The 26,021-nt window shown below is 39.4% G+C and overlaps 2 protein-coding genes across 8 annotated transcripts in view; both read right to left on the reverse strand.

Moving 5' to 3' along the window:
* ARHGEF3 (Rho guanine nucleotide exchange factor 3) overlaps nt 1-9,692 on the reverse strand; it is a 111,297-nt gene extending 101,605 nt beyond the window's left edge. The window contains exon 1 of the mRNA XM_027728334.2: nt 9,579-9,692. Coding sequence (XP_027584135.1) covers nt 9,579-9,613 — 35 coding nt within the window. The 5' untranslated portion in view covers nt 9,614-9,692. The remainder of the gene's footprint in view (nt 1-9,578) is intronic.
* A 4,236-nt stretch (nt 9,693-13,928) lies between these two features.
* IL17RD (interleukin 17 receptor D) overlaps nt 13,929-26,021 on the reverse strand; it is a 62,367-nt gene continuing 50,274 nt past the window's right edge. For 6 of the 7 annotated variants that reach the window (XM_039379384.1, XM_027728438.2, XM_039379380.1 and 3 more), the window contains exons 9-13: nt 25,565-25,619; nt 24,510-24,620; nt 22,817-23,001; nt 19,513-20,446; nt 16,869-17,226 (exon numbers count right to left, since the gene is read on the reverse strand). In XM_039379384.1, the coding sequence (XP_039235318.1) occupies nt 17,111-17,226; nt 19,513-20,446; nt 22,817-23,001; nt 24,510-24,620; nt 25,565-25,619 (1,401 nt within the window). In that variant the 3' untranslated portion in view covers nt 16,869-17,110. Of the gene's footprint in view, nt 17,227-19,512; nt 20,447-22,816; nt 23,002-24,509; nt 24,621-25,564; nt 25,620-26,021 lie in introns of all 7 variants that reach the window. The other variant, XM_027728421.2, reaches the window with a different exon arrangement.

Consider the following 26,021-nt stretch of genomic DNA (forward strand, 5'->3'; position numbering starts at 1 on the left):
ATGAACAATAAAAAAAGGTTGACATGGATTTAACAGAAAATAGATTAAATATGGCATTAATCCAATTTACATTCTCAGATGTTCTGCAAAACAAAATCACGTAATACAAAGAGGAATACATCTTATCAAAGTTATCAACTCCCTCACATTCCCAGCCTGATATCTGAAAATGTCAGTAACATACTCCTTCTCCTCGACAACTTCAGCACCAGCAGGCCTTTTAGATACCAGGAGTCGTATTCTTTCAAGACACACCGGCTCTTGCAGCCTCCACTGCTCCATTTCCAGTGATGGGAGAGATCTGCCCAGACACCCACGACCTGAACACACTCCTCCCTTACCCGTGTGCAGGAGAGGTGGGACGGGCTGTGGGAGAGGTGGGACAGGCAGCTGACACAGCGCTGGGCACAGATCCCTCCCCTCAGCCGCCACCAAGAGATGGGAGTGACGAACCCCACAGCGCCTCTCCTGTCCCCCCCAGGGCAGCAGCCAAGGGCACACTCCCTTGGGATCGGAGCATCCCTCTAATTCCCTCCCACGCCCATAAACGAACGATGCTCCAGCAACACCCACCACGGAATTGCTGTCTGCTGGGGCATCAACTCCTGGCACCTTGAGTGGCTTTTGTCCACATCAGCCAGTTTCTTTCAAACCCTCCTTCTCCTTCCTTCCTGTCCGTTGAGAAGCTCCACACCTCAAAGCTCTGGGACCGGGTGTCCATTCGGGGTCGCCATCCAGCAGCAATCCTCATTCCCACTCCGAAGGCTGGACAGCAATGAGTCAGACGAGCTGCAGGGATACTCTTTTGTCATCCTCTTCCTGCCAGCAGGTCTGCACAGGTCCTAGTTCACTCTCTACCAGGAGCAGTAGGTAATTAAACAGCTGATCCCCACACAATGGACAAGTTTTATGGCCTTGTCAAAATACCACGAGCTTTTTAGTTTCTAAATGACAAACGGAAAAATCAGTATCTGTCAACACTCTCCAAAGCCATGGATACGAAATATTACCACTATTTCCCTTACTTGGAAGCAATCTCAATGAAAAATTCTCAGCCTGTAGATTATCTCCTGACTCGTGTGCCAGGGACTCTTAAGACCCTTGCTTAAGAATAAATAATTTTTTTTAAATAAAAACTTTTCTATTTTAAGATGTACACGGGGGATATATTTTTTCAAGCATCAGAAATATTTTTATGGACATTTTCTAGTGAACAAAAAGTTTTTCTGTAGGTCTAAAATAAAACTTAATTGTTCTGCTGTGGAAAGAAAATGTATTGTAAGGCTTATACTCTCTGAAAAATATTGCTTATATTCAAAGCAAACCACAAAAATTAAAGCTAAAATTAGCAAAGGAAAATTTTGCATATATTTAAATATATATATATCTACACACACAATCAGACTGCTACCACTATCCTCAGAAATTAGCCTCCAGTAATAAAATAACAACATCTTAGAAAATAAAATGCAATTCAAGAAGCAAAGGAACAATGTTCAGAAAAAAAAAAATACGCTGTTCACAGGTGCCTCTTTCTATATCACCATCCAACTCTTGTTTGGACTTGAACTTTAAGGCATAGGCAAGATACATGATGAAACCTGAAAGAGGAAAATAAATCTATCAGCTTCCCTCTTAACAACTTGAAGCCAGATGCCAAGACAAGTCAATGAATATTAATTTAAGAGACTCTGCCTCAGCTGTTCCTCAGCCTCTGCACACTGAGCCTGTTCCAGATAAGGGACATGCACTTGGATTAGGTGCTGTCCTAGAGATCGTGCTGGGCTGTAATAGCAGGAAGTGGGCAAAAGGCAATTCCAGAACAAAAACATAGGAAAACAATGTCAAAGACTTATTTATAGCAGCTATGATTAACACTACTGTCACTATCTTACTGAGGAAACAGCCGTGGAGAAACATCCTTGCTGCTTTTGAGGAGACATCTCAAATACAGCACACTTCATCTTCTCTGACCAAGTACAGCTTATTCAACACTAGAGTCCCCAGAAATAAGCAGGCACCCCAAAATTCTCTTATTATCTCCACAAAGAAATACATTTTTATGCTTCCATTAAAAACAGTAACTTTGATTATCTGAAGCATTATCAGTTCATCTGCCGTAGAGTAGATTCTTACACCACATAATAGTAGAGAAAAGTCTAGCAGTGGTAAGCCATTAGCTCAACAACTGAAAAGTGGGTTATATTTAAGTGTATTTTATTCATGGCTATTTAATTCTGGGAGTTCTGCAATTGCCCTTAAATGGACAAAAATAAAGCAGGGGGTAAAGAATCTAGTATAGCACAGCACCCTGAAAACCTACAGAGAACAGCATTGCAGGATCATTTGAACAGAAAAAATGAGAAGGTTCAAGAAAAGTATTGAATTCACAACAGCTCACGGGCTCAAACCAGCCTGTAACTTATATCTAACAATCTTGTTAAAACTGATTCCCTACTGAAAGCCCATTTTCTCCTCCCTTTTTTTCCCCCCTCCCCTTGTGTTACAAAGTGTAGATACACTTTGATCCTCAGGCTAAAAATATTTTTTGCCTTTCCCTCCACTCCCTATTCATATCTCTAGACAAGTAAGATATTCACAGTAGTGGTTGTTAAAAAATAATGTATCATTCAACAGCTGTTCGCTTCACTACAGTTAAAGCAAAAATAACTAATATCTTCTGATGAAACATGTTCCCACAGCTCCTCACCTTCACTAAAATGCTTTGCATTGTTGAAATAGTCTCTTGTTATACTTAGTTGATAAGAGAACTGCAGAAAAAAGGTTTACTGAACCCTAAGACCCTTCAATGCAGAAATCATTATTCCTTTTAATGAAAAAGAAGGCAATTGCATCACTAGAGTAATGTGCATCTGCTACAAAGAAAAAACTGAGTGTTACACGCCATCATTGTCTCAAACAAATGTCTTTATGCTCACAAAACCCGAACAGATTACCAATTAGCAAACATGTATTGTAACATCCTTAAAGAGCCAGTTTCCCATTTCCTTACTGGCTGTACAAAAATCTGTAATTTCTAGTGAATGAACATATTTACTCTTGTATTTCTTTCTGAAAGGTCACATTTCCTCACACAAAGTCAGCAAGCACACAGTATCTCCCATCTTGATAGCACTCAGCTCCAAACCAGCTCCCGCCTTGGGCAAACAGCTGTTGAAGGGCAGATTTAAACTTTAAACAAAACCTCATTATTTGACTGCATAACAGTAAATTCTAAAAGCAAACTTTCCTTCAAATTGTTTTGCAACTGCCTGGAGCACACTTCAGGGCAATCAGAGAGAACTCAAGAAGCTCTTCAAGAATATTTCCCCTGACTACAACTCAAAGCAGCAGCCAGTGCTGAGAATTCCACGTTGCAGAACCACTTCAACCCAAGCCCAGCATACCATAAACTTTGTTTCACACACACCATGGTTATTTCAAGTAAGTTTTGACCTCCATGAACACGTGGCATATCATTACTTACCCTCTCTAAAAATGCACCTGATGCACTAAGGAATGAGGGTTTGGAGGACCTTTTCAAACACATATTTTTGAGAGCTTTTATTCCTGTTCTGAAGGCATCTTATTAGAAACAGCCACCTTGCCTCCTCTTCAGAAGTGCAGTTAAGTTTTATGTAGGTACTGTACACGAGTGCATATACAAAAATATTTGTAGGAAATAGTTCAGAGACGTTGCACATTTTGGTGAGTCTGTCAGAACTTTCCAAGACGACAGAGAAGAAGCTTTAAAATAATCTAATGATCCTGTCTCACAGCAAGTGGCAAGTTCAGCTCCCTCTCCCACACACACACACACTTGCTATAGACAGCGAGACAGCCTAACCAGCTATATTAAAAAGGCAATGTTTATTTTTGAAATAGCATGAATGTTGTATTTATTCTCAGCACAGAGGACGTTAAAAGGTAAAAACAACAGTTAAATAAATAAATAAGTACCAGTTCATTCCAGGCTGAAGCCAGAGCACTGACATGGAACAATCCTCCATGCTGGAGAAATACAGCCTGCTATGAGACACCATTCTCAAATTCACTAATCTATAAAGTTACCAGAAGCTTTTGGTCTTTTAATGGTTTCAACTCAAACTTGAGCAGTGTAGGGCCCAGGATGGAATGTTTGTGAGCTTACATGTCACTGTTAGGGATGAAAGTTGATTGACTTATCAGGTAAAAAAAAAAAATTTAATGCCTCAGTACTCTGTGTCTTAACAACACACAACTAAACCTCCCTTATCTGATTAGGGAAAAAAATCTGAAATTATGAAACACTTCCAAAGACTTGAACAGAACATTTTAAAGAGAATATACTGTTTAGGCAGAATACAGAGAACACTAAGTACTATATTCCATTTAAGAAACAGATATGAAGGATTTTTTTGTCAGTGATGTTGAAATTACATATGTCATTCTGAGACAAATCTGCTTCTCTCGGGACTAAAAGATCCAGATGTTCCTATTTCCAGTATCTGGCTTCAGCACCAGACAGCAAACAAAACAACCTATCCCTTTTATCAGTGTGCAAGGAGAGCTCTCCAGCACTGGCCCTTTCTCTACCCTTTTCTCCCTCTCCAAGTTTTTATTTCTTTTCAACAAAGCAAGCACACAAAACACAACAGTATAATAATGGAGCTTCTACTAGAGACTTAGTGCTAGCCTTCAGTCAGTTGGACAAGCAAAAAAGGGCAAAAAGTTATCTGACTTTTATCATAAACTATGATTTCAAATGCAAATACAACTACTTGTAAGCCAAACATACTGTATTGTGTTTTGCAGTTGACACTATGCAGGAAAACAATGTTGAGAGGTTCTTTCCAAAGAATATGAGTATTTATGTTCCCAATTTAGTGACTCATACAGCCAGCAATTTGAGATTCATTTAACTCTATCCTCTTCAAACTTCTGAATTTGAATAACAACAATAAGTTGTTATTCAAGAGTTGTAACAATAAACACAAAGAATTTTTCCATGATTTTTTAAAATCTAGGTTTTATCTAGAGGAAAACTATTTCCATAAATATTTGTGCTGTTTCTGTAAAGAACATTAAAAGGGCTATACAAAGCTAAGCAAATTTAAGGGATAATTTACTAAATAAAAAAGATGTGTTTTCTGAAACCAGCACTGATATTAAGTCTTTTTCAGGTAATGGCAGACTCAGAAAAAGAAAAGAAAAACGAGATCCAGCATGCATACCCAGTGTAAAATTAATGCAACCACTGCCCAACTTCTTCATATCTTCTCATCCTTTCAACATATCCCTGCCTCCCTCAGAATAAAGAAGTTTATCCTCAAAAAAACCCATACGTTAAGAACAAATGAAACACAAGAGAAATACCACCCCAGCTGAGACAAACACAACCCATTTCCCCCTTTCTCAGAATCACTGCCAGGGAACAGCAGCAGGTTCAAGATTTTATCTGCCTGGAATGGTGTCACATTTCCTCCTTAATATTAAAATGATGATCCTTTCATCCCTCTGTCTTAATAATCATGATTATTTCATTCAGGAGTGCTGGACAATTTAATACATCATTGAAGTGTTTCAAGTTGGTTTTGCATTTATTTTCTTGGTTATTTAATACATTCAATGGTAGACAAAAAGATCTATTGTCCTAAAATTATCTTCTTTTCAGTCTTTCCAGCTTTTCACCTGCAATTGCTAAGTGCAGTCAAAATCCAAACTTACATGGGAAAGTTTGCAAGATCACCCCTCCACACAGCAATCAACTCACTTGAGAGAGTTTTTTCTAGGATATTAATTACTTATCTGTGGGGCATCAACAAATGCTATTTTTGACAGCACCTATTTCTGTAGGCCAGGTTTTTTTAGGGCTCACACTCACATAAGAACCTCACTATCTACAGGGGAACGCCAGGCTTGGGGTGCCCCATCATAAGCACATGTCAATGCAAACGTGGTGGTGCTGCCATCCCTACATCTCTCACCTCTCCCAGCCACCTGCTCTGGGCATGCATCAGTTAGGGCCACACACAGGCAGAAGCAGTCAGTCACCCCCAGAATACAGGCTGACCAAATAGTTCCTTGTGGTCTGCAGGTGATGGTCCAGACAAAACTTTCTGAGGGAACACTACTGTTATATCTAACATAAAATCAGTAGCATTCCTGATACAGTACAGACAGTGTAATGGACATACTCTTCTCCCAGTTATAAACCCAAAAATTTATTTGGGGAAAATGGTGAAATGTTTAAAATAAACTAATGAAAGCTGTACTTCTATTTAACAACTAAAACGTCTGAGAGATGATACCAGCACAGCAGCTGTTCTTGTTCTACAGAAACCACACAGGTCCAGATAATTCCTGCCAACTTTCCAAATTTATATAAGCTTCAGTGGTATAAAAGCCAGTAAACCTTTCTGAATACAAGTTGTACCACACATTGATTACAACTGCAGTGTTAGGAGGACTATGGGGGTAATTAACTCTATATAGAAAGGGAAAAAATAAAAACAACAGTATAGGGCACCTTTCCAGTTACATTTCTGATTGTATACATAAAGATTTACCATGAAAGGCAAAAAATCTCTTTATTTTATTGTCAAGAACATAAAACTTCTGCTTCTTGTCCAGTTTAAACAATTTTTTGGAGGGAATTGCTGGATTTCACTCCTGGCCATGCCCTCAAGTACTGCCCCTCAGCAGTGGTCTGTATGAGATACATGTTACTTCAAACACCTTCTCAGATCTGAAATCCTCAAGCTACTCATAGCATGTGACTAGGAAGTAAATAAATGTACAGGTACATATGCCCTTGTGTTTAGGTATTAACAGCCTGGTCCATTCACCAGCAAAGCCCTTCAGCCGGATCCTGTGCTGTGCTGAGCACCTGCGAGTTAATCATTGCCCACATTTCAGTACCTGACAGCACGTCACTGCACGTCCAACCCTGGCAGACACTGGGTGGGAGAACACATTTGGTTTGTTTGCACATCCTTTATGTTACATTTGGGGGTGGAGACCACCACAGTCACATGCTACAGAACCATTTATTTCAGTACAGCTACTTTGTAGCTCTTATAGTCAAAAGCAAAGCACAGGTGTGTGTTAATCACAGGTTACTGGAGCACATTCACCAAGTCCTTTCTTTTCCAATTTTTTTACCTACTACAGTACAGTAATTCTATAGTCTCCTAAAGACTTGGGCAAGACTGCAGCCATTTTTTAATTCCAGATTTCATATGAACCGGACAACTAGAATCCACAACACACCCTCACAAATTAAGAGGCACAATTTGGTAAAAAACCAAAGGGACTTACATAGAGACTACTTCAGTTAAACAAAATAAATCAATGTGTGGTTTATAGAACCCTAGGCCTTTTAGTCTTCCACAAACGTATCATTTCCCAGTTTCCCTACGTATTACACAGGAAGAAAGTGGCAACTCTTAACGAATTACTTCTCCTAATGCACCTCACGCTTATACACTGAGTAATAGGTATCTGCAGTACAATACATACACATAAAGCACTCCAAAAGGATTCTAACTGCATTCATTACAACATTTGTAGCAGCGGGCAGATGGTTCCCCAAAAAACATTCAGAAAACACATACCATCAGAAGAGATTGTTCAAAAACCTAAACCACTGAAAACATACAAATAAAACTCTAACACCAACAAAATTTAAGGGGTCAGGTTAATTTTCTTTAACACCTAAAGCAAAAGATTTAACATGAGGAAAAACTACCTCCTGAGTTAATATGAAGACATTACACATAAACTCCCGAGCAGAAGCAGGTACTGCCCCCTGCAATTCATGAGCACCAAAACAAAACAGTTTTGTTTAGGGCCATGTGGCCTTGCTGGCCACTTACTGGAAGCAACTCCACATAATACACCTCCAAATCATGTGCACATACGACTCCCACAACTTGGACTGACGCCAGAACAACTGTCTACACAAAAGCAGTCCTGAGAAGAAGTGAGCTATTCAAAACAGAGCGGAGGTCTGGGAGAATGTGCAGGGAATGATACTGAACGTTACAGTGTCTGCACGGGTCATGAGGCCTCGTCACACTGAGAACTGATACGCACGACTCCGATGGGGAATTGAACAGGATTTCTGATCAAAACAATATGGTTTCTTGTTTACTGAAACTGCGTAACAAATATTTACTGAAAACAGGCATCATGTCACACATAGAAGAATTTTAAATAGAAGGGCTAGATCCAGTTAAGGACAAGCCAAAGCTATTCCTGTGCATTCCCTTACTTCATTTGCCCCAGGGCAGCTCAGGTTTTTTTTGCTACCTACATTCTGCAAACCCTTTTGTTCTGCAGTAAATATTTTAACTCCATTTGTTTCCAAATCCTATGTCTTCTTCTATTCTGAACTTTCTGTTCAACTCTGTACAGATACAACATCCATCTCCTAACTTGTTGCACTTCATAGACCTCTATATGTGCTAAAGAACTAAGTATGCAACCAAATTAACACTATGACAAGTGTTTCAGGATGAACAAATTTTCTCTGACCTTTCACTGGAAATGCACTAAAGGATAACATTTAACTAGAAATTATATCAATGAGTGTAGTCATACATGGAAAAGGTATACGTGAAGACCTATACACGCACAAGATGGAAGAACTATGAAGAAAAACAGAGATATTCATTACCAAAGTTGGAGTTCCTGCATTAATGTAAATGGTTCCCCAGTAAATCACGGATTTGTGCCAAGCACAGCGCAGGATGAGCTGTAACACGCTGACCCCTCAGCGCGGCCCCGACCCGGCACCGCGAGTTCACCTGCACCAACTACTCGAACCGGGCGCTCGCCGGTCCGTGCCTCGCTAATCAGCGCTGTCTCTCATTACAGCCCCTTCACAGGCTGCCGTGCCGCGCTTCACAAGTGTAAGTCATTACGCTCCGGGTTTGTTTTTTTCCACTTTTCTTTCGGTTCGAACCTCCCCCCACGTCCTCCCCCGAGGAGGAGGGAAGGGCCGAGAGCGGCCCCGGGCCCCGCCGAGGCAAAAAGCACCGGGGGCAGCGCTGGTCCGTGATAACACCGCGGGGTTCAGAGGCGGCGGCAGCTCCCGGCACCACGGCCCTTCCTCCTAAACCCGCACTCCTGTAAGATCTGCCACTAAACAAACATTAAAAGTTCTTCAAAAACGCAAACAAATAAAGGCACATCGCCCGTTGAGCCCCGAGAAGGAGCGGGTCGAGCGCCCGGTGCCGCCTCACCGGGGCCCCTCCCAGGGCTGCGGGTCCCGAGCGGAGCCCGCGGGTCCCGCCTCCACACACCGACCCCGGGGCAAAGCTCGGGCGGTGCGGTCCCCCTGTGCCTCCCCCTCCACGGGGCATCGCCGGAGCGGGGCGAGAGGAGATGGAGGAGGGCGCGTCCCGTTCCCCGCACCAGGAGCTGGCGGGAGTCCCTTCCCCAACCGCCCCCGCTCCGTGCGGGATCCCCCAAGGCGCGGCGGGTCCCCCGGGTCAGCTCCGCCACGGCTGCCCCCGGCTAATCCCGGAGCAGCCGAGCCGCTCCAGGTTCGCCGGGCAGCGCCCGCCTGCCCAGCCCCGAGGGGCAGCACTCACCTTGCGCCCTCCTGCTCCTGCTCGGCCCCCGGCATGCGGCTCCCGGAGCTGCCGCCCCGGCCCGGCCCGGCAGAGCCGCCGGCGAGGGCAAGAAAGGGCGGCGGAGGGTGGGCAGGACGCGGGGGTTCCAGGGCTCCCGGGCTGTCAGGGCGGGCGGAGGGAGGGATGTATGTGAGTGTGTGGGTGTGTGTGTGAGTGGGAGTGTTCGCCCGCCTCGCGCCGCCAGCCCCGCCCAGCTCCCCTCCCCTCCCGCTCCGGCTCCTCACTCCCGGCTCCCGGCTACTCTTCCGATGGGCGCCCTGTCCTTCCCCTTCGCTCCGCGTCCCTTCTAAAATGCCCACCCGGGCTCCGGGCTTGGCCACTCTGGCCCCCCTCGTGTCCTACCTGGAGAAGGTGGTGGAAGCCTCGTTGGTGTTCAGAACAGTTCAGAAGTCAGACGGACCAAAAAATGGCCAAGTGCACCAGTTACACGCGAAGTACCTCAAACGAGATTAACAGCAAGCGACCAGGAGTGGGTTCCACTAGGTCAGAAACCTAGAGAAAGTAGTGACAAACACTGGACAGGGGGTAACAGCATGTGTGGTTTGGACGAAAGAAAGAGTATGGAAATAGACTCAAAAGTCCTACTGATCAGGGAAAAAAAATAGCAATGTGAAGGTGGAAGCAAGTACATCATGAGCACTTTATATCAGGGACTATCTAGTATGCATTTGTACCGTGTCTAATAATCTTATTTTCTGTGACCAAAGCCTATATGTACTAGATCAGTGTAATAATAAATACTAACAATGACATAATTTTAAACATATGCAAAGTCAAATGAAATTGTAGGTGGTAGGTCTCTTGCAGTAGTAGCAGGGTAAAGTAGTAGAGGGTAAAGTTTAGAAATACGAATCCTGCCCTGCTTTCCTGATTCACTGTCACTGTTATTCTCACTCCACCCTCAGTAGCTGAGCATTGTCCAACTGTTCTGCAAAGAGATGGTGATTTCCTTCCTAACACCTAAACACACCTTGGCATGTTTGCAAAAGCTACAATAAAGAGCAGACAGTTTCCTTTCTGTTGATGACTCATGACCTTTATGGGTACATCCCCTGTATTAGACATTGCTAAAGACAAGTAAGTCTAATTCTATTCTCACTTTTAATTATTTTGAAATAAGTATGATGTAACTGACAGCAATGAAATCACTCCTGATTTTCATCAAAATTATAAAGGAGTCATTCTTGCAAACCAGGTTCCCATCAAGCAATGCACTTCCAGAGGAGTAGTACCAAGGAGTGCTAAGGGGCTGAAACAGGCCCCTGCAGAGTCTGCCCCAAGGTAACTCACACTTTAGAGGTCTCTGGGGGGTGTTGGAGAGGAAATAAAACACATTGTTTGATGTCTGCCCCAAACCTACCTCTTCCTTCTCTTGCAGTTCTTGCCACCCTCTGTTTCCCACCCAGCTCCATCAGTGGATGACTTGCTGCAGCGGTGCCACAGAACTCTGGGACATCAATCAGTGTCCTGCTGTTCTATCACATAAGTTATTGCAAAATGGCAAAAGCTGCAGTAATAATGTCTCTAACCAAATCCCTTGACTGGCTGCTGAAAGAAGCACCATTATGGCTCAAGACATGAAACTCTGTGTTCTGCCTTCAGCTCCCACCAGCCCCATCTCTGTTCTGAAGTGGATCCATTTCCTATTTCTTATCTAGTTCCTTCCCATTTCTCATGTAACACAAAAACACTTGCTTATGGCCTTTATATGACCTGTTGTGCACTTGTGAGGAAAAAAATTCTGACTTGTGACGCACTAAACAACTGCTCTGATGTGTGTCCCACTCCCATTATTAGTATCTGATTTCATAACCAGACCCACTGACATTGGTTGAATCACCTGAGAAATAAAGCATTACTAAAAAGGGTGTGGCCACAGCATTCTGAAAAGGCTTAGAAAATGTTGCCAAAAAGAACTTTTAAATCATGACTGTAGTTCCACAACTTGTACTATAGGTTATTTTTATAGGGTAGTAGCTACCTGCCCTGAAAATACTCCTGGCACTAGTTTTCTTGATGTAAAATCCTTCTGGGAACCTTTTTTTCTTTAAAGCACAGTTTAGTAATTATGTAAAAAATAAATAAAACAAGTCTGTTCCCCAAGTGTTTCATTCTCCCTTTTGCTATGCAAGGCATCCAATCTTTTGACAAGTTTAATCCTCTATAACTGGGCTAGAAATAAAAATTTCTCAGCCATGAAAAAGCTGACTTCCACTTTTAGTTTTGATCTGTATTTTTACTGTACTGTCAAAAGTAATGAAGTTTACAGTTGGTTTGCAGTTGTTGGGAATAGTCAAAATTCCAATAAAGGGAAGAGTGAAGCCTCCAAAGGTTTATTTACTCTGAAACAGAAAAAAAAACTATTATAACAGTCTCCCAGGCCCTTTGTGTAATCTCAGGTTCCATGTCTATTAGTAAGAAATGCTGTGTTCCCTAGCAAAATTAGATTATGATTATAAATAGCCAAGTATTTCTGGTTGAGTAAAATCTCATCATAAACCTGGCTGGCTACTATAGAAATTCAGAGCAAGTTTTGTGAAAAATTTGATGTTGATTTACAGTCAAAGAGTTAATACAGAATTTGCTCAGGGAGCAGATGTGTTACAGTTTAGAATTATGTGAAACCACAGATGCACAACTTCCCTCGTGGACACAAAATGCCAAATTGATGGGCTATTCTGAAATAAACTTACCTGACTCATATAATCAACAAGCCTCTCTTCAAGTAGATCTTTTTGCACACCAGTAGAGACTAAATAGTTAGAAGTCCAACTAAATCAGCAGCCCAAGAGGACAGCATTCCATACACTCACTCATACTAGTTCAATCTTCCATGTATTGTCAAGGCCTGTGACCTTCCCAGGAGAGTCTGGAAAAAAGTTTGATTTTTACAGCTCCCTGTACATTAAAAATAAAGTCCTTTTATTAAGTGATGAAGAAAATTCTCCAGATATTGATTTCTTCTTCCATGGATTTTTACTATCACAACTATTATGTCTATTCTAAGTTATTACATTTAACTATATATAACTAAAATTTCCTCCCTCCCCAAAATCTTTAATATCTTCACATTTTCAAACTTCCAGCCTCCCACAGTACCTGTGTCCAAGTAAATCAGAAAAACCATTAACTGAGCTTTTAGTGCTGAGGTAGGTTTGGGCAAGCACCAATTCTTGTCATCCAGGTGACATCTGACAGCGAGAAAAGAACATTTCCTTTTCCTCTGCTCTTTATGAACAGGACAATATGACCAATCTCCCCCTTTTTCCACAGACTGCTACAAATTTTAAAACATTATCCACAGTGCAGCTGCCCATAACATCTGAGGTAAATCACACTTTATTAAATCAGTTCTAACAGAGTAAAGAACAAAACTGTATCTCGTGATAAAACATATAAATTGGTCACTGTTCTGGTTTTTGCGAGTCTGAGAAGCGGCAACAGATGACAGCAAGTAAAATAAAATAATTTATAGCTGACAGAGTGAAAAATTCCTTCAGGTGATCTATAGTACAGCCTTTAAGAAATAATCTGAGGCTGACCAGTTACAGTTTGAATGCAGATATTGTGTGCAGTACACAGTTTTCGCTATAACTCCAAGTGTTGGTTGTTGTGTGGTTTGTGGGTTTGTTTTTTTTTTTTATTCCAGGGGTGTATCATTTCAGCATCAAGTCACTATAATATTTAAATGCCAGATTAAAAAAAGCAAAAGGAGAGCTTCCTTCCTTAACTCTTTTGAGATGTATTATCCATATGCACATCCTCATTTCAAAGCATATCCTTCCCCATCCTCAAGGTGTAAGAATTTTGGCCAACAGCTCTCAGAGCTCATGTACAGGGCTCCAAGGCAGAGGATACACAGATTAGGACTGCAGAATATACATATGGATAATGCATGTCAAAGAAGTCCAGTTCAGACACGGAGAAATAACTTACCAAGTCCTCCTTTGAATTAATAACACTACTCACATGCTTAGAATCACAGAATTGTTGAGGCTGGAAATGAACTCTAAGAGGACATAGGAAAAACAATTACATAAAATCACATTAAGGCAGTTTTCTTAAAAAAATAAAATCAAATCAGATCCAGTCTGTCCAATACAGAAGTTTTAGAAAATTTTTTACACTCGCTTAGCTCTAATAAACACCCCCCAAAACAGCTGTTTCCCTTCCAGCTGTAGGGCATGAACAGCAGTTAGCAAGTCTGGTTGGCTGTGTGCTGTGTGTAACTGCACTCAAAGTGTGCAGAACTAAACTACTGCACTTTTAAGCCATTTCTTCTTATACTATTAAGAAAAGTCCAAGGGATGGAACTGAACAAAAATATTTTATTTTTATATTTAACTTCTAAATTATAGTATAATAAAAAATTTATTTCTGCAAAGGTCAGCTGCATCCTATTTTCAACAGATGATGTGTTCGTCTACAGGTACAAATCATGGCAACCACAATACTCATCATTCAAAATGCTGAACACACCACCATATCTTGAGCCTTCAGTTTTCCAATGTTTTTTCCACCCTCCCAGAAAATACATTATAAAACATCCAAACAATATCCACACACTTCAGTCTAGCAGAAATTAAGGGGATCCCTTCACTACAAACATTCTGTTTAGAGTTTACTAAGGCTTGAAAATACTAGTAAGCTAACCTTTAATATGTGTGTTAACATATTTGTCTTTTAAAAAGTAACTTTTACAAGGATTTTTGCTGTTATTCTCATTACAGGAAAAATAAAGAATTCTTGCCAATTCAGTACTATGTCCTTCCAGTATCTCAATATACAAGATATTTTTCTAATTGTTTTAAGAACTGTGGCTTTGTAAAAAAACTATACTAAATCAGATTAAGTATTACTTCTCTCACTTTTGTACATTTTAAGTGTGGGCTGTCCTAATCTATATTTTCAATTAATTATTTCTTCTTAGTACATACAATATACCATTTCCACCTTAAGCTAAGAAGGAATTAAGGAATTTTTCTGGCCCCCCTTCTCTAACACATTTGACTGTCATCTGCATAGACCTTTTATAATTAACAAATGAGATTTGAAGGATTGTACAGCAAATTCTGAAGAAATAAAAATAAAAACATCAGTGACAAGTTATTCTTTGTGCAACTGCCTTCGCCCCTTTTCAAAACTCAGCTTTCTTAGAGCTCAAAATGAAAACTTAATTTCATTTCATAATACCAATTCTGCTACTGAATTTAATGGAACATGGAAATCTTCCCAATCTTTAGTTTAGCATAAAATAACACTAGGTGAGCTGGGACTTCCCATGGCTGAAAGCAGCATTACCTTCACCAGCTAACAAAGAAATGGCAGTTTTGGCACTTCAATGCACAGCAGATCTTCAGCACACAAACTGTGGCACCTTTCTGCCTTGGCTTACCAATCCAAACTCTCCCTCTACTAAAACAACAAGAATTGCACCGAATCAAGATCCTTCATAGCTGGATTTAGTGGAGGAGCATTTACCTCTAAATGATTCTGCCTGGTTTGGCCCAGGAATTTTTCAACTTCAAAGAACGGGAAAACACAGAGAATGTTGCCTTTTATACAGCCCAAGGCACAGCATTAAAAAAAAAAAAAAAAATCATTGAAGGTGCAGATGGTTCACTATGTACGCAAAGCTACCTAAACTTACTTAGATATTGCAAGTTTTGAGGTTTTCCAGTTTGTGTTCTTTGACATTCAGAAAGCAGGAGGAGTAAGGAACGTGACATTAATGGACAAGGCCCTCCAGATCCAACACATATATCTAATTGATCACAGAATTCCATATTACAACTGCAAAGCACGTCCAAGTTCTGACATCGATGGTTATGTTCAAATAATTGTTACAGCACTTTCTTACTTCACCTGTGACAACAATCTCAAGAGGCTTTTATTTGGAAATTCAAATTATTAAATATAAACTGACACAAAAACAACCCCAACCAAATCAAAACAAAAACAACCCATGAAAACAACCCAGGAGCTTTAAAGCTACTCAGTTAGCCAAAATCATCACTTGTTTAATAGTTCTAGCTCACGCTATTAAAATGGATAATACAATGTAACAGTTAGCAATGTCTAATTCTCTTCTATCAAAACTGAGAGAATATTTGAGGTATTGCAGTTCTCCCTTAGTTCTCCCTAAAGTAGCCTCCTGCTAGTGGAATGTGAATATGGGTTAAATGACACAGAATCTGCCTCCATGAGCAAAATTAGCAAAGGCACATTGGTGAGGTGTCCTTTCCTATTTGCTGTTATCATGCTTATTATAATAGTGCCTAGAACTGCAGTTACATAGGTGTGTTTAACTTAGGAGAAGTTGCTCTTGGGAAACAGGAGGGACATTTTGGATGAAGATACACCCACCTGGTCACTGCAGAAAACAGGACATGCATGCTCTGTGCCTGTAAATAAACATGTCCGTTGTAGTTTTTGCTTGTTTTCTTAATATAACACCAGCAACACTTCACTGTCTTAATCACTAAGTAATGATAAGTATTGTGAACTGCAAAGTAACTCACAGGCTTCTGTTTACTGGTTGGCTCAAAACAAAGTATTTCTTCCTGTTAACTGCTTGTCTTTGGCTTGTTTTATCCCAGGTGATTTTGTAGCATCATGTCCTCGAAGGATAAAACGAACCCCCCCATAAAGCATCCTCATCTCATGGCTGAGCAAATCCAGAATGATATCTTCCATATGCAATCTGCTCTTCAAAGTATTCTTTCCATTAGCCTTTCCAGGAAGAAAATAGAAAACTTTGTTTCCATGGTATCACTCAGCATATGGAGGACCTATATTTTTGTCTGTTATAAAAATGATACTTCAGCCTCAGAATGGTGCTATTTGTGAGTCATCACAGCCAGACTGGGGAGGGGAGACAGGAACTTAATGCAGAATAGGAAGACGTGCACTCATCTGAAATTAAATACTGAGACACATTAACATCTGGGAGAAAGAGGAGACTGAGGAAAGGAGCACATACATTTCTAAAAGAAAATTTCCTCCTATGGAGAATTTCTTGATCTCACCTTTGGCATTTTATCTTACTTCTGAAAAAAATCCTGCTTTCATTCACTATAAGACTCCTGCCACCAAGTACATCAGCACTTAAAACTAGAGGCTGGACTACAAAATTTACTAAGACTTAATCTTCCAAGCTATTTTATGTCCAGTTGCAAAATTATTTCTAGCAAAAAATAGTATGATTATGGCATCTGTAAACAGTGTGATATCATGACATTTAAATTATAACAGGAATAATTTTGAAATGTATTCGCTTCTATTTTTCCATGCTGCGTTTTTCAAATCATGAAAGACTTGTTATAAAAAGACCAACAGATTAAAGTTTACTGGCCACAAAAAATGGAATAACAGATCTTCTTCAGGGACTATTCGTTCCTTCAAGTAGGTTTAGTGCTGAGACAGTGTGGTAGTTAAATCACAAACAGAGCTGTTGATAAAGTGGCAATGCATAACAACGTCGTAATGGATTATAAAGGAGCAATTGCCTGCAGTTCATCAGTATGGATGTGGCAATGAAGTTCTGCCTTACATATTCCAGGCACTAAGAACTTTGGAGCAGTGATTACAGGAGGTTCTTCTTCCCCTACAAAAGGAAAAAAAGAAGTGAGATTTGTTAATTGAAACACTGAATTTGGACTTGGTCAACATTTTAGAAACAATGCAAAGAAAACTTATGCAAACCCTCTGGACCATCCTGCCATACATCCCAGAGGCTGAACTACCACACTCAGCAACACCTTATCTAAAGAAACAATACTCATTTTCTCCCCAGGCAGGACATCTTAGGGAAGGCCTTATTAGTGAATGGACCTGGTAAAGCCTTGGTTGTGCTTCCTCAAAATTAAACTGGTTTGAATTTCAGTTGAGGATGCCCAATATGATGATCTCTTTGAGAATCTTTTCTTTTCAGATCAGTAATTTGCACAGGACCTACACTGAAAGATAGGAAGTATTACTAATTATGTGACTATGTAAATAGTATTAAAAATAATGTGACTTATGATTTTAATTTCAAAGATTAAATAAAACTGTCCTTTAAAGAAGAAACATCTACTCTGAGATGCTCAATGACAGAGCTATTGATGTCTGTTCTGACCAAGCAATGGGTAAAAAATAGGTAGCCAGGAGAGAAATGGTAGTGTGAATTCAGAGTAATAACTTGGCCGTGTCCATCTCTTACAACAAAAGCTAAAAAATTCTATTTATTCCTCCCACTATCAGGCATATCAATATTAGGGCTATAAATGTTTTGTATGTCTGGGACAGTAAAGAGATTTAATGGGTTGCACTCTAGTAGGCAGATGATGTTCAGTTCTAGATACTCTCTCTCCTTTGCATCCTGTACCCAATTAGGATCTGGTTTGGGAGAGGGGAGGTTTGAGGGAGAGTCAGTCAAGGGGGTGCTTTTGGATAGGGACAGTAAATGGGAAAAGGGCAGAAATTATTGTGGTTTATTAAGACATTGGAACATCAGTTTTAAGATCCAACTCTCCCAGCCAGAGCTATAATGTTTAACCTCTACAGCTGAAGCATGTTAACAAGTAGGTATGTGACTGGAGAATTAATTACTGCAAAGACTGGCTCTTTCTTCCAGTGCCCCCTTGCAGCTGGGATACCCAGCTGACAGTTCAGTGATTGAATCAGGAGAGGAACACTGGGAAAGCATTCTTACAGAGAGGCCATACATTCTAAACCAGCATCCTACTGTCATCCAACACTAGAACCGTTACAGAGATCACCATCCCACAAATGTCAGAGAAGGCTAAGTTAGAAGACTGTAGGAAATTAAAGAATACAGTATGAGTTTTGAAAACAAGACTATTTGTGGTTTAAGTGATTAGATCAGTAAATCTGTGCATTTTTTTTCCCTTGAAAATTTTTTCGGGTTTTAACTACTTTGTCCTACAGACTATCTATCTTATAAATATACACACTACATCTGTAGATTGAGGTCTACATTCTCTTCCTCCAAGATAATTCTGGCATCAAACATCAGTTATGAATTACCTTATTAATAATAAAAAATTAATTTAGCCAAGAGAAAGGTCTAATAAATTAGCTCACTGTCAAGACTCACTGTAGAAAGCAGAACAGTATCCCACCATCCAAATGCAATATTCACCTGTGGTAGCCACTTAAGGAAAATCTCAGCAAAGAGCACTTTTATCATATGAACACAATTGCTGGAACATTCCACACTGATGTAGTTGTGATGCCAGTTCAATATGCTGTAAGTAAGTAAAGCCAGATCAGCTTTTATATAGCCTGAGGCAAAATTTACACCTTCTAACTGGAGGCTTCTAAGCTGGGTATCTATTTTGGAGAGTGTCTTCCAAGCATCTAAATTCCTCCACTGAAACCCATTTGTCCATTCCCCCAGCCCTGTATCTGATGAGAAGCCTGATGTCATTCTGAAATCTGAGTTGATCACAGTACAGATGATATCCCTCAAGGTTTTAGTATGTGCTGGAGCAGAATAGGGTGTCAGGTTTAGATTTATGGCTGTCTGTGAGAATGCTTCACCATATCACCCTCTTGATTAAACCACACAGCTGTCAGCTGGAATCCCAGCTGCCAAGGAGTCCTTGGAAGAAAGAATTCTCTCCAAGAATAGGTCAATTAATGAGAAGTGATTTATTAATAGAAATTTAGTGAAATCTTACCTTGCTAAGACTCCCCCACACACTATAAGTTAAGAAAAAGATTCATGTTTCTAACGTTACCAAAAGCTGTTTTACCATCTTTATACAATGCTTACCTTCCTCTGCAGCCTCCTATATTGCTCCTCACATATTATCTTACCTATTTTAAGATGGTAGAAATATGCTCACAGTAACTGAATATAATTTTTGAAACTGCTGTATCTTACCTAAACCTGACGACGAAGAAACACTTCCTGTAATGGAAGATGTTTCCATTTGGTCTGTCAATAGTCCTTCCATTAAAGGTAAAGATAATTCAGATGAAGGAACAGACGAATCGTAGATTCCAGAATCTCGAGGCATGTCTTTTGAAGCTTTAACAACGTGTAACAGTGGCTGAAGAACAGAGCTGCCACCACCTTGAATGTCCTGAGTTTCTATATCTTCTCCAAGGTTTAAGTGCTGAATTATACAGTGAGAGTCTGAATTCCCTGCTGAAATAATATTTACATCTGTTTTCAGGTAAAAATCGCCATCCATCACCTGTTTATTCACTAAGTCATTTAAAACCAAGCCTGAATCAAATTTTTCCATGACAGGCTCCGAGTAATGTAAAGAAGGTGGAGGGAAGGGAATAAATTGTTTCTCAAACCAGTCTGGTTCCTGATCAATGAACTGATGCATGTTGCAAATAGCAACATAGAGGGACCTCCCAGATTTGCTCCTGAAGTAATTCCTTTTGCTAATGTTAACGGGAAACACCTCTGAGTCCTGTACACTAAGATCTCTGGAGTGTAAATGTGAATACAGCTGAGGCAGATTGTCCATGAGTTTGTATTTTGTGCTCAGATCCAGAATAGCAGGGATGTCTCCTTCACAGGAGTAATCAAAGTAGACTGCAATGAACTTGCACAGGTCAGCTGAATTCTGCTTTGCTTGACGAAGCTTCTCTGCAACAGTCAACACAGCAAACAGAAAGAGTTCTCCCTTTCCTGCATCTTTGGTTACCCCTCTGTGCTTCCAGTTCTTTTTTTCAACAAAGTATTTCATTCCTTTGGAACATACAATGATGATAAACTGGGACTCATTTATTTTTTTAACAAGCCACTCCTTCTGATCTTCTTTACAATTTTTTAGATCTTCCCACAAATCTAGAGCCACCTGGAAAAGAAAAAAAAAGCATTTTTGTTCATATTAATTTTTAGATTATTAGATATATTTGCTAATAAAAATTAAATTAGTTACACTGAGTCAGCCTGTATTTATCTGACAATTGAGAATTACTGGTAAGTTTAACTACAACTTGTCCTTGATGCTGTTTTACAAGAAAAATAAGTAATAATTAACATAACATTGACAGTGGACAAACTGGAATCAGTCAAATAAATAATGTCAGTAGCTCTTTACCAACATAAGCACAGCCTCAAACTCATCCTAAATTTTGCTTGTGGGCTGAAAATTTCCCTGGGCTCAGGAAGTGGGAAAACTTTTATTTGTTAAAAAATAAAAAAAGAAAGAATGCTAGTTACTGTATGTAACCATTTTGCTGCTCATTTATTACTTAAAGAAAAACATACCTAATTATACCAGTGTTACATACAAATTTATGGAACCAACATGTAACTGCAAAGCCAAGTAGCTGAAAGTAAACCAAAACCTTAAAATATAAAAGCACTATGGACTTGATACACAGCAATCTCTCTTGAGGAATAAAAAGAACATAGAAAATAGGGCTAGATCCACTAAATTACAATTTACTTATGTGATCAAATTAGATCTTATCAATCCACAATAAACAATTGTGCCTGCCACAAACAACTTAAACCATTGTATATCTGGGTCCATAATGTGCTGAATGTAATGGAAACAACAGACAGAATTGTTTAGATTGAAAAAGACCATTAAGATCAAGTCCAAGAATTAACCCAGCACTGTGAAGTCTACCACTAAACCATGCCCCTAAGTGCCACATTCATCTATCACCTTTTGCATGTTAATGTAATCTGATGCCAAGAATTTTCATATCTAGATAGAAACATAATTAGTGCCTATACTATCAAGTCCTCCCACTTAGGAAGCAACAAAGCAGCAGCTTTATCTGATAAGTTCTGAAAATTTTATCCTAAGAGTTATCTTATTTTGTACTTTGACAGATTTTCTGACTGGATGGTCATCGTGGGTTCCTTCCAACTGGACAATTCCGTTCTATCCATGGGGGAGAGAAGTCGTTTTACTGCTCTTGGGAGGTACTCTGAGAAAGGTACAATGCAGGTAGTTTTGTGTATGTTTTTGGTTTTATTCTTCAAAATCTGGTCTGATCTGCTGCCTGTGAGAAAGGATTTTTATTATGGTCATGTTATTATTTTAAATGGCTATTAAATGCCACTGGTTTTGTACTTTATGAGAAAACGCTCCTATTCCATCTGAAAAATACTTGTGTAACTGTTCCATTATGCATTGAGTATTACTTTTTATATTAAACTCCACAGCTTTAATAACAACATGTATTATTTCTGTTTGTAGATGGCATCAATATTTTGTTATATAAATTTTAAATTATGCCTGAGACCAGTTATTCCATGGTTCATAGTTACAGCAGTAACAGCTCACCTTAACACTAGTCCAAAGAGGTGTTAAGCCAGTGTGGCAGGGCTAAAGTACATCTCTTAAAGGGGGATTCAAGCAAGTTATTCAAAAAGCACCTTACTTGAACTATTTTAAACTGATGAACAAATTGTGACCCCACTAGAAACGTGAGGCCTCCGTTGTGTTACTGTGTTTGGGCACCAGAGAGCAGACTTGCTGCAAGCTCATCCCCTTTACAGCCCAGTGGGGGAGGAAAAAATGCAGCCAAAAGAGACTAACGATTGCCCTGCCTTTTTCCATTCGAAAAGTGAAAGACCGGCCACACAGTGATTATATTTTAGAAACTGGTATGAGATTCTAAGCCTAGTCAGTCAAAGTAACAATTTGAATCTCTCACAGCTTTCAATCAAAACCAAGAAAAAGAGTTACTGATTTTACAGCATTAATAGAAGTAAAAAAATAAAAATCAATTAAAATGAATATATAATGTCAACAATTTATCCTAATTACAGTTTTTGCTCTATGAGTAGGAGTTTTGACATATTCAACTACTTTTAAATTACAATCCAATACATATTTTAGGAAAACTTAAGTATATAAGGTAGACAGCAATACCTCTTTGTGGCTGCTGGCTATAAAGATGCAAGACTTACTAAATAGAAAAAGTACTTTACACAAAACAAGCTAAACACGGTTGAACGAAGGTCCTGGAATCCTCATTTCCTAATTTCCCACCATTCTGTTGCCTTTTTTTTTTTTGTTACACTGTATATGATCTGTCCATTTCCCCAATTAAAGAAAATTTATACAGACAATATTTAGCAAAATAACAAAAGTTATCTCTGTGAAAAGGAGAGATTGAAATACCTCATTTTCAAGCACATAGTTTTGGGAGTGCTGTTTCAATTAAGGAAAAGTTGTTTAGAGAAGCAATGCTGAATTTACCTCACAGCCACAAAAGTCCTGAAGAAAATAAGCAAAGCACTGGATGACATTAATGTGCTTCTGGCAATCTTTACTGGAATAGCAGATGAACACTTTTGGCCGGGGATGAAGTCTTTCCACATGGAGACCTGCAGCATATGCTGAAGATTCTGAGCTCTCCTCATCTAGATGGGAATATATATTTTCTAAATTGGAAGAGAGAAGAGAGTTCACACTATAAAGTTTTGTTTTGGCTTTTTAGAACTTTTGTAGGCTCTTTACTAATGCATACAGTAAGGACTCTTTTTCTGAAGATCTGTCTTTCCATCCTGGGAAAGAAAAGTTGCACACAGTCTATTTATCCAGCTTATGAGTTGCTACATGTGGGACACACTTTCAAAGTGAAATGTGAAGTTATTTCTGTAGCACTCAAAAAACTCAACAAAGATTTTACAAATACACTGAGGTTACTTCACCTCTATCCAGCTTCAACAGTCTTCACGTCTCTGTTCAAATATTATAAGCCATAAAGATGTATCATCAAGAGTTTCCTGTCTAACAAAGTCTCTTGTTTTAAAAAAAAAACTAAACCACAACATAAGCCAGGTAAGAAAATTAAACTCCAGGAACACAGATCACTTCAGAATATCATCCAGGATCTCTCTAGTGTATACATACATACAATGTGTTTGGACATTAATTTGACATTAATTTGAATTAAGATATGATTAATTTAAGTCAAAACAGCTATTAGTGTTTCTTTCCTTGCATAGATGCTTTTATGCTGGAGCATAAAAGTCTGGCCTTATGCCAGACTAATTCAATCTAGTTCTACAGCTGATTAAGCTAATTTGGAATAAAGCATGAGAATTTCAAAATACAAATATCCATCTAGGGATTTAATTTAGAACAATTCATCAGGAATAAGTATTCTGGAACAACTCTCTCTGTAGACAAATCCTCAGTGATTTGTCTGGGGTTTTTGTTGGAACTGTGCTAGCTGTGAGCAAAGGGATAGCTACAGAAGACCAGAAGGTAAAAGGATTTAACCCAGCTGGCATATAGCACTTGCACTGTATCTCAGTGCCAAAATTCAGGTGGATAACACAGATATGTGAGGCTTGGAGAAGTAATCTCTTTTTCCATATTCATGAAACCACATGATTCTCTAAATTCTATAATGCTGATGGATTTTTAACATCTCAATGTATCAAGTGCTGCTTGCCAGCTCCTGGATACAGAGGAGAGGGAAGTCAGCAAGGAGGGCTGGAATCTAAGTTAGAAAAACATCTGCAGGCAAATCTTAGAAAGAGTAAATTTAGGAAGATGGCTTAGGATGAAATGTAAAGGCAACTTCCAGTAAAGTGAGCGAATCTGGAATAAGAGATATATGTAATATTCCAGACAGCACTCTGAATTGTATTGGCATCACATGGTTTTACTTCCCTTCTGATTTAAAATAAATAAATATTAGACATTTCTGAGTGAAATAAGAGAATGAATTGGAATGTTTAAAACAAATTACCAGCAAGCACTGATTAAGAATTTGCTACAGGTTTCAACACACAAAAAAGCTGTGGGGAGGAAGGACAGAGAAAAAGAAAAGAAAGCTCTTCAGATAAAGGTATTTCTAGAATTAGCCTACCAATTAAGACTATTTTGGTTGCAAAAGTGTATCTTTAAATGAAACCCTGTACTGAATAACCCCTCCTACCTTGCTGTTTCTTGCGGCACATCACTGTGAAAAGGGTTGCAAATGCTGAAATAACAACTAAAGGGACGGTGATGGCAATGGCTCTGATCGGTCCAGCCCACGGAGAATGCACTTGGGAAAATAAAGCACAATTATTCCTATGCAAATTAGCTGTATTACAATTATCTAATCAAATCTTCACACTGGGAATGCAAAACTGCTGCAGTACACTATTATCAGGTAATTCTCAAATATACAGGAGGATCAAACACCATGTTCTGCTCCAGTTTAAAAAGGTTTTATGCTGGTTGACCCCCCCCCAACAGCATTAGTGTGGCCAACCCAAGTACCAAGAGCTGCTCATCAACTCACACCTCCCCAGAACAACTTTACATCAGGTGTAGTTTTGATAAGACATGCAGTGGTCATTTGGACCCGACAGGGTTTTGTTCCAGGGTGCTGAACCAGCCACTTGGAAAGAACAGTCTTCCTGCAGATATGACCTTAAGCAATGCCCATTAGGATTCAGTCCATTTTGCCCATTGCTTCCATCTGTGGCTTTTTTGTGTCTGCAGCTACATCCTGAAATCCCTGTTTAGCTTCTCAAACACAGGTCTGATCCATTGGCATGCAGAGCATTCACCTGACAGGTTTTCCAGATGGCTTGGTTTGATTTCAGAGTTGAAGGACACAGCCAGGTGATGTGTTTGAGCTGTTCTCACAGTTCCTTTACATTATTTCCACACTGTGATGCAGCATACAATATCAATTGTATGCAATTAAGGATATGATTCTTCATATCCACATATACAACATAAGCCACTTTCCCACAAGGATTTCCAGTGATGTACTGATCTAAACTCCACTAAATACAAATGTGCAGAGATGCACACGTGTATGTACAAGTGTGCATGTCCACTCTCTTTTGATTAGGTCAAAAAATCCCAGCACAATTCCTTCAATAGTCTTGATTATGGCAAACGAAGAACAAATAGAGACACTTCCAACATAATTAAAACTGAATCTAAATTAATAAAGCTAAATATAATATCTTGTTTAAAAGACAGAACTCATACCTGGTTTAAGCGCATAGTGCATTGTTTTCCTTGTTGTATTGGTGTCATCAACCAGCTTGGAAAAGCAAAAGAGGAATTTTATTTATTTTCTGCAATATAACTCTATAAACTATAACTATATATAACTATACAAATAACTACAAAAGCTTTCATGACCAAGTGTGAAGAAACTTATTCAGCAAGTTAAAACTAAAGAGTAGCACAAACTGGTATAATAAAAACTGACCAAACCACAGAATTACAATTCAAAAAATATAAAAATCAAAGTCCAGGAATTATGCAGGTCCACACTTCAATTTAAGGCACAGATGAAACTGCTACACACTCAGGGAAGTGAAGTTATGGAAAGTTCAAGAACCATCTAAAAAATTTATTTGCCCAAGGTACTTCAGTAGGGATGCCTGAAGTCCAATTTTATGAATGTGATTTGAATACTTTAATTTTAGTTAATTTTTCC

Source organism: Pipra filicauda, unplaced genomic scaffold (genome assembly GCF_003945595.2).
Source record: "Pipra filicauda isolate LSUMZ 115617 unplaced genomic scaffold, ASM394559v2 scaffold165_size2600900_pilon, whole genome shotgun sequence".
NCBI lineage: Eukaryota > Metazoa > Chordata > Aves > Passeriformes > Pipridae > Pipra > Pipra filicauda.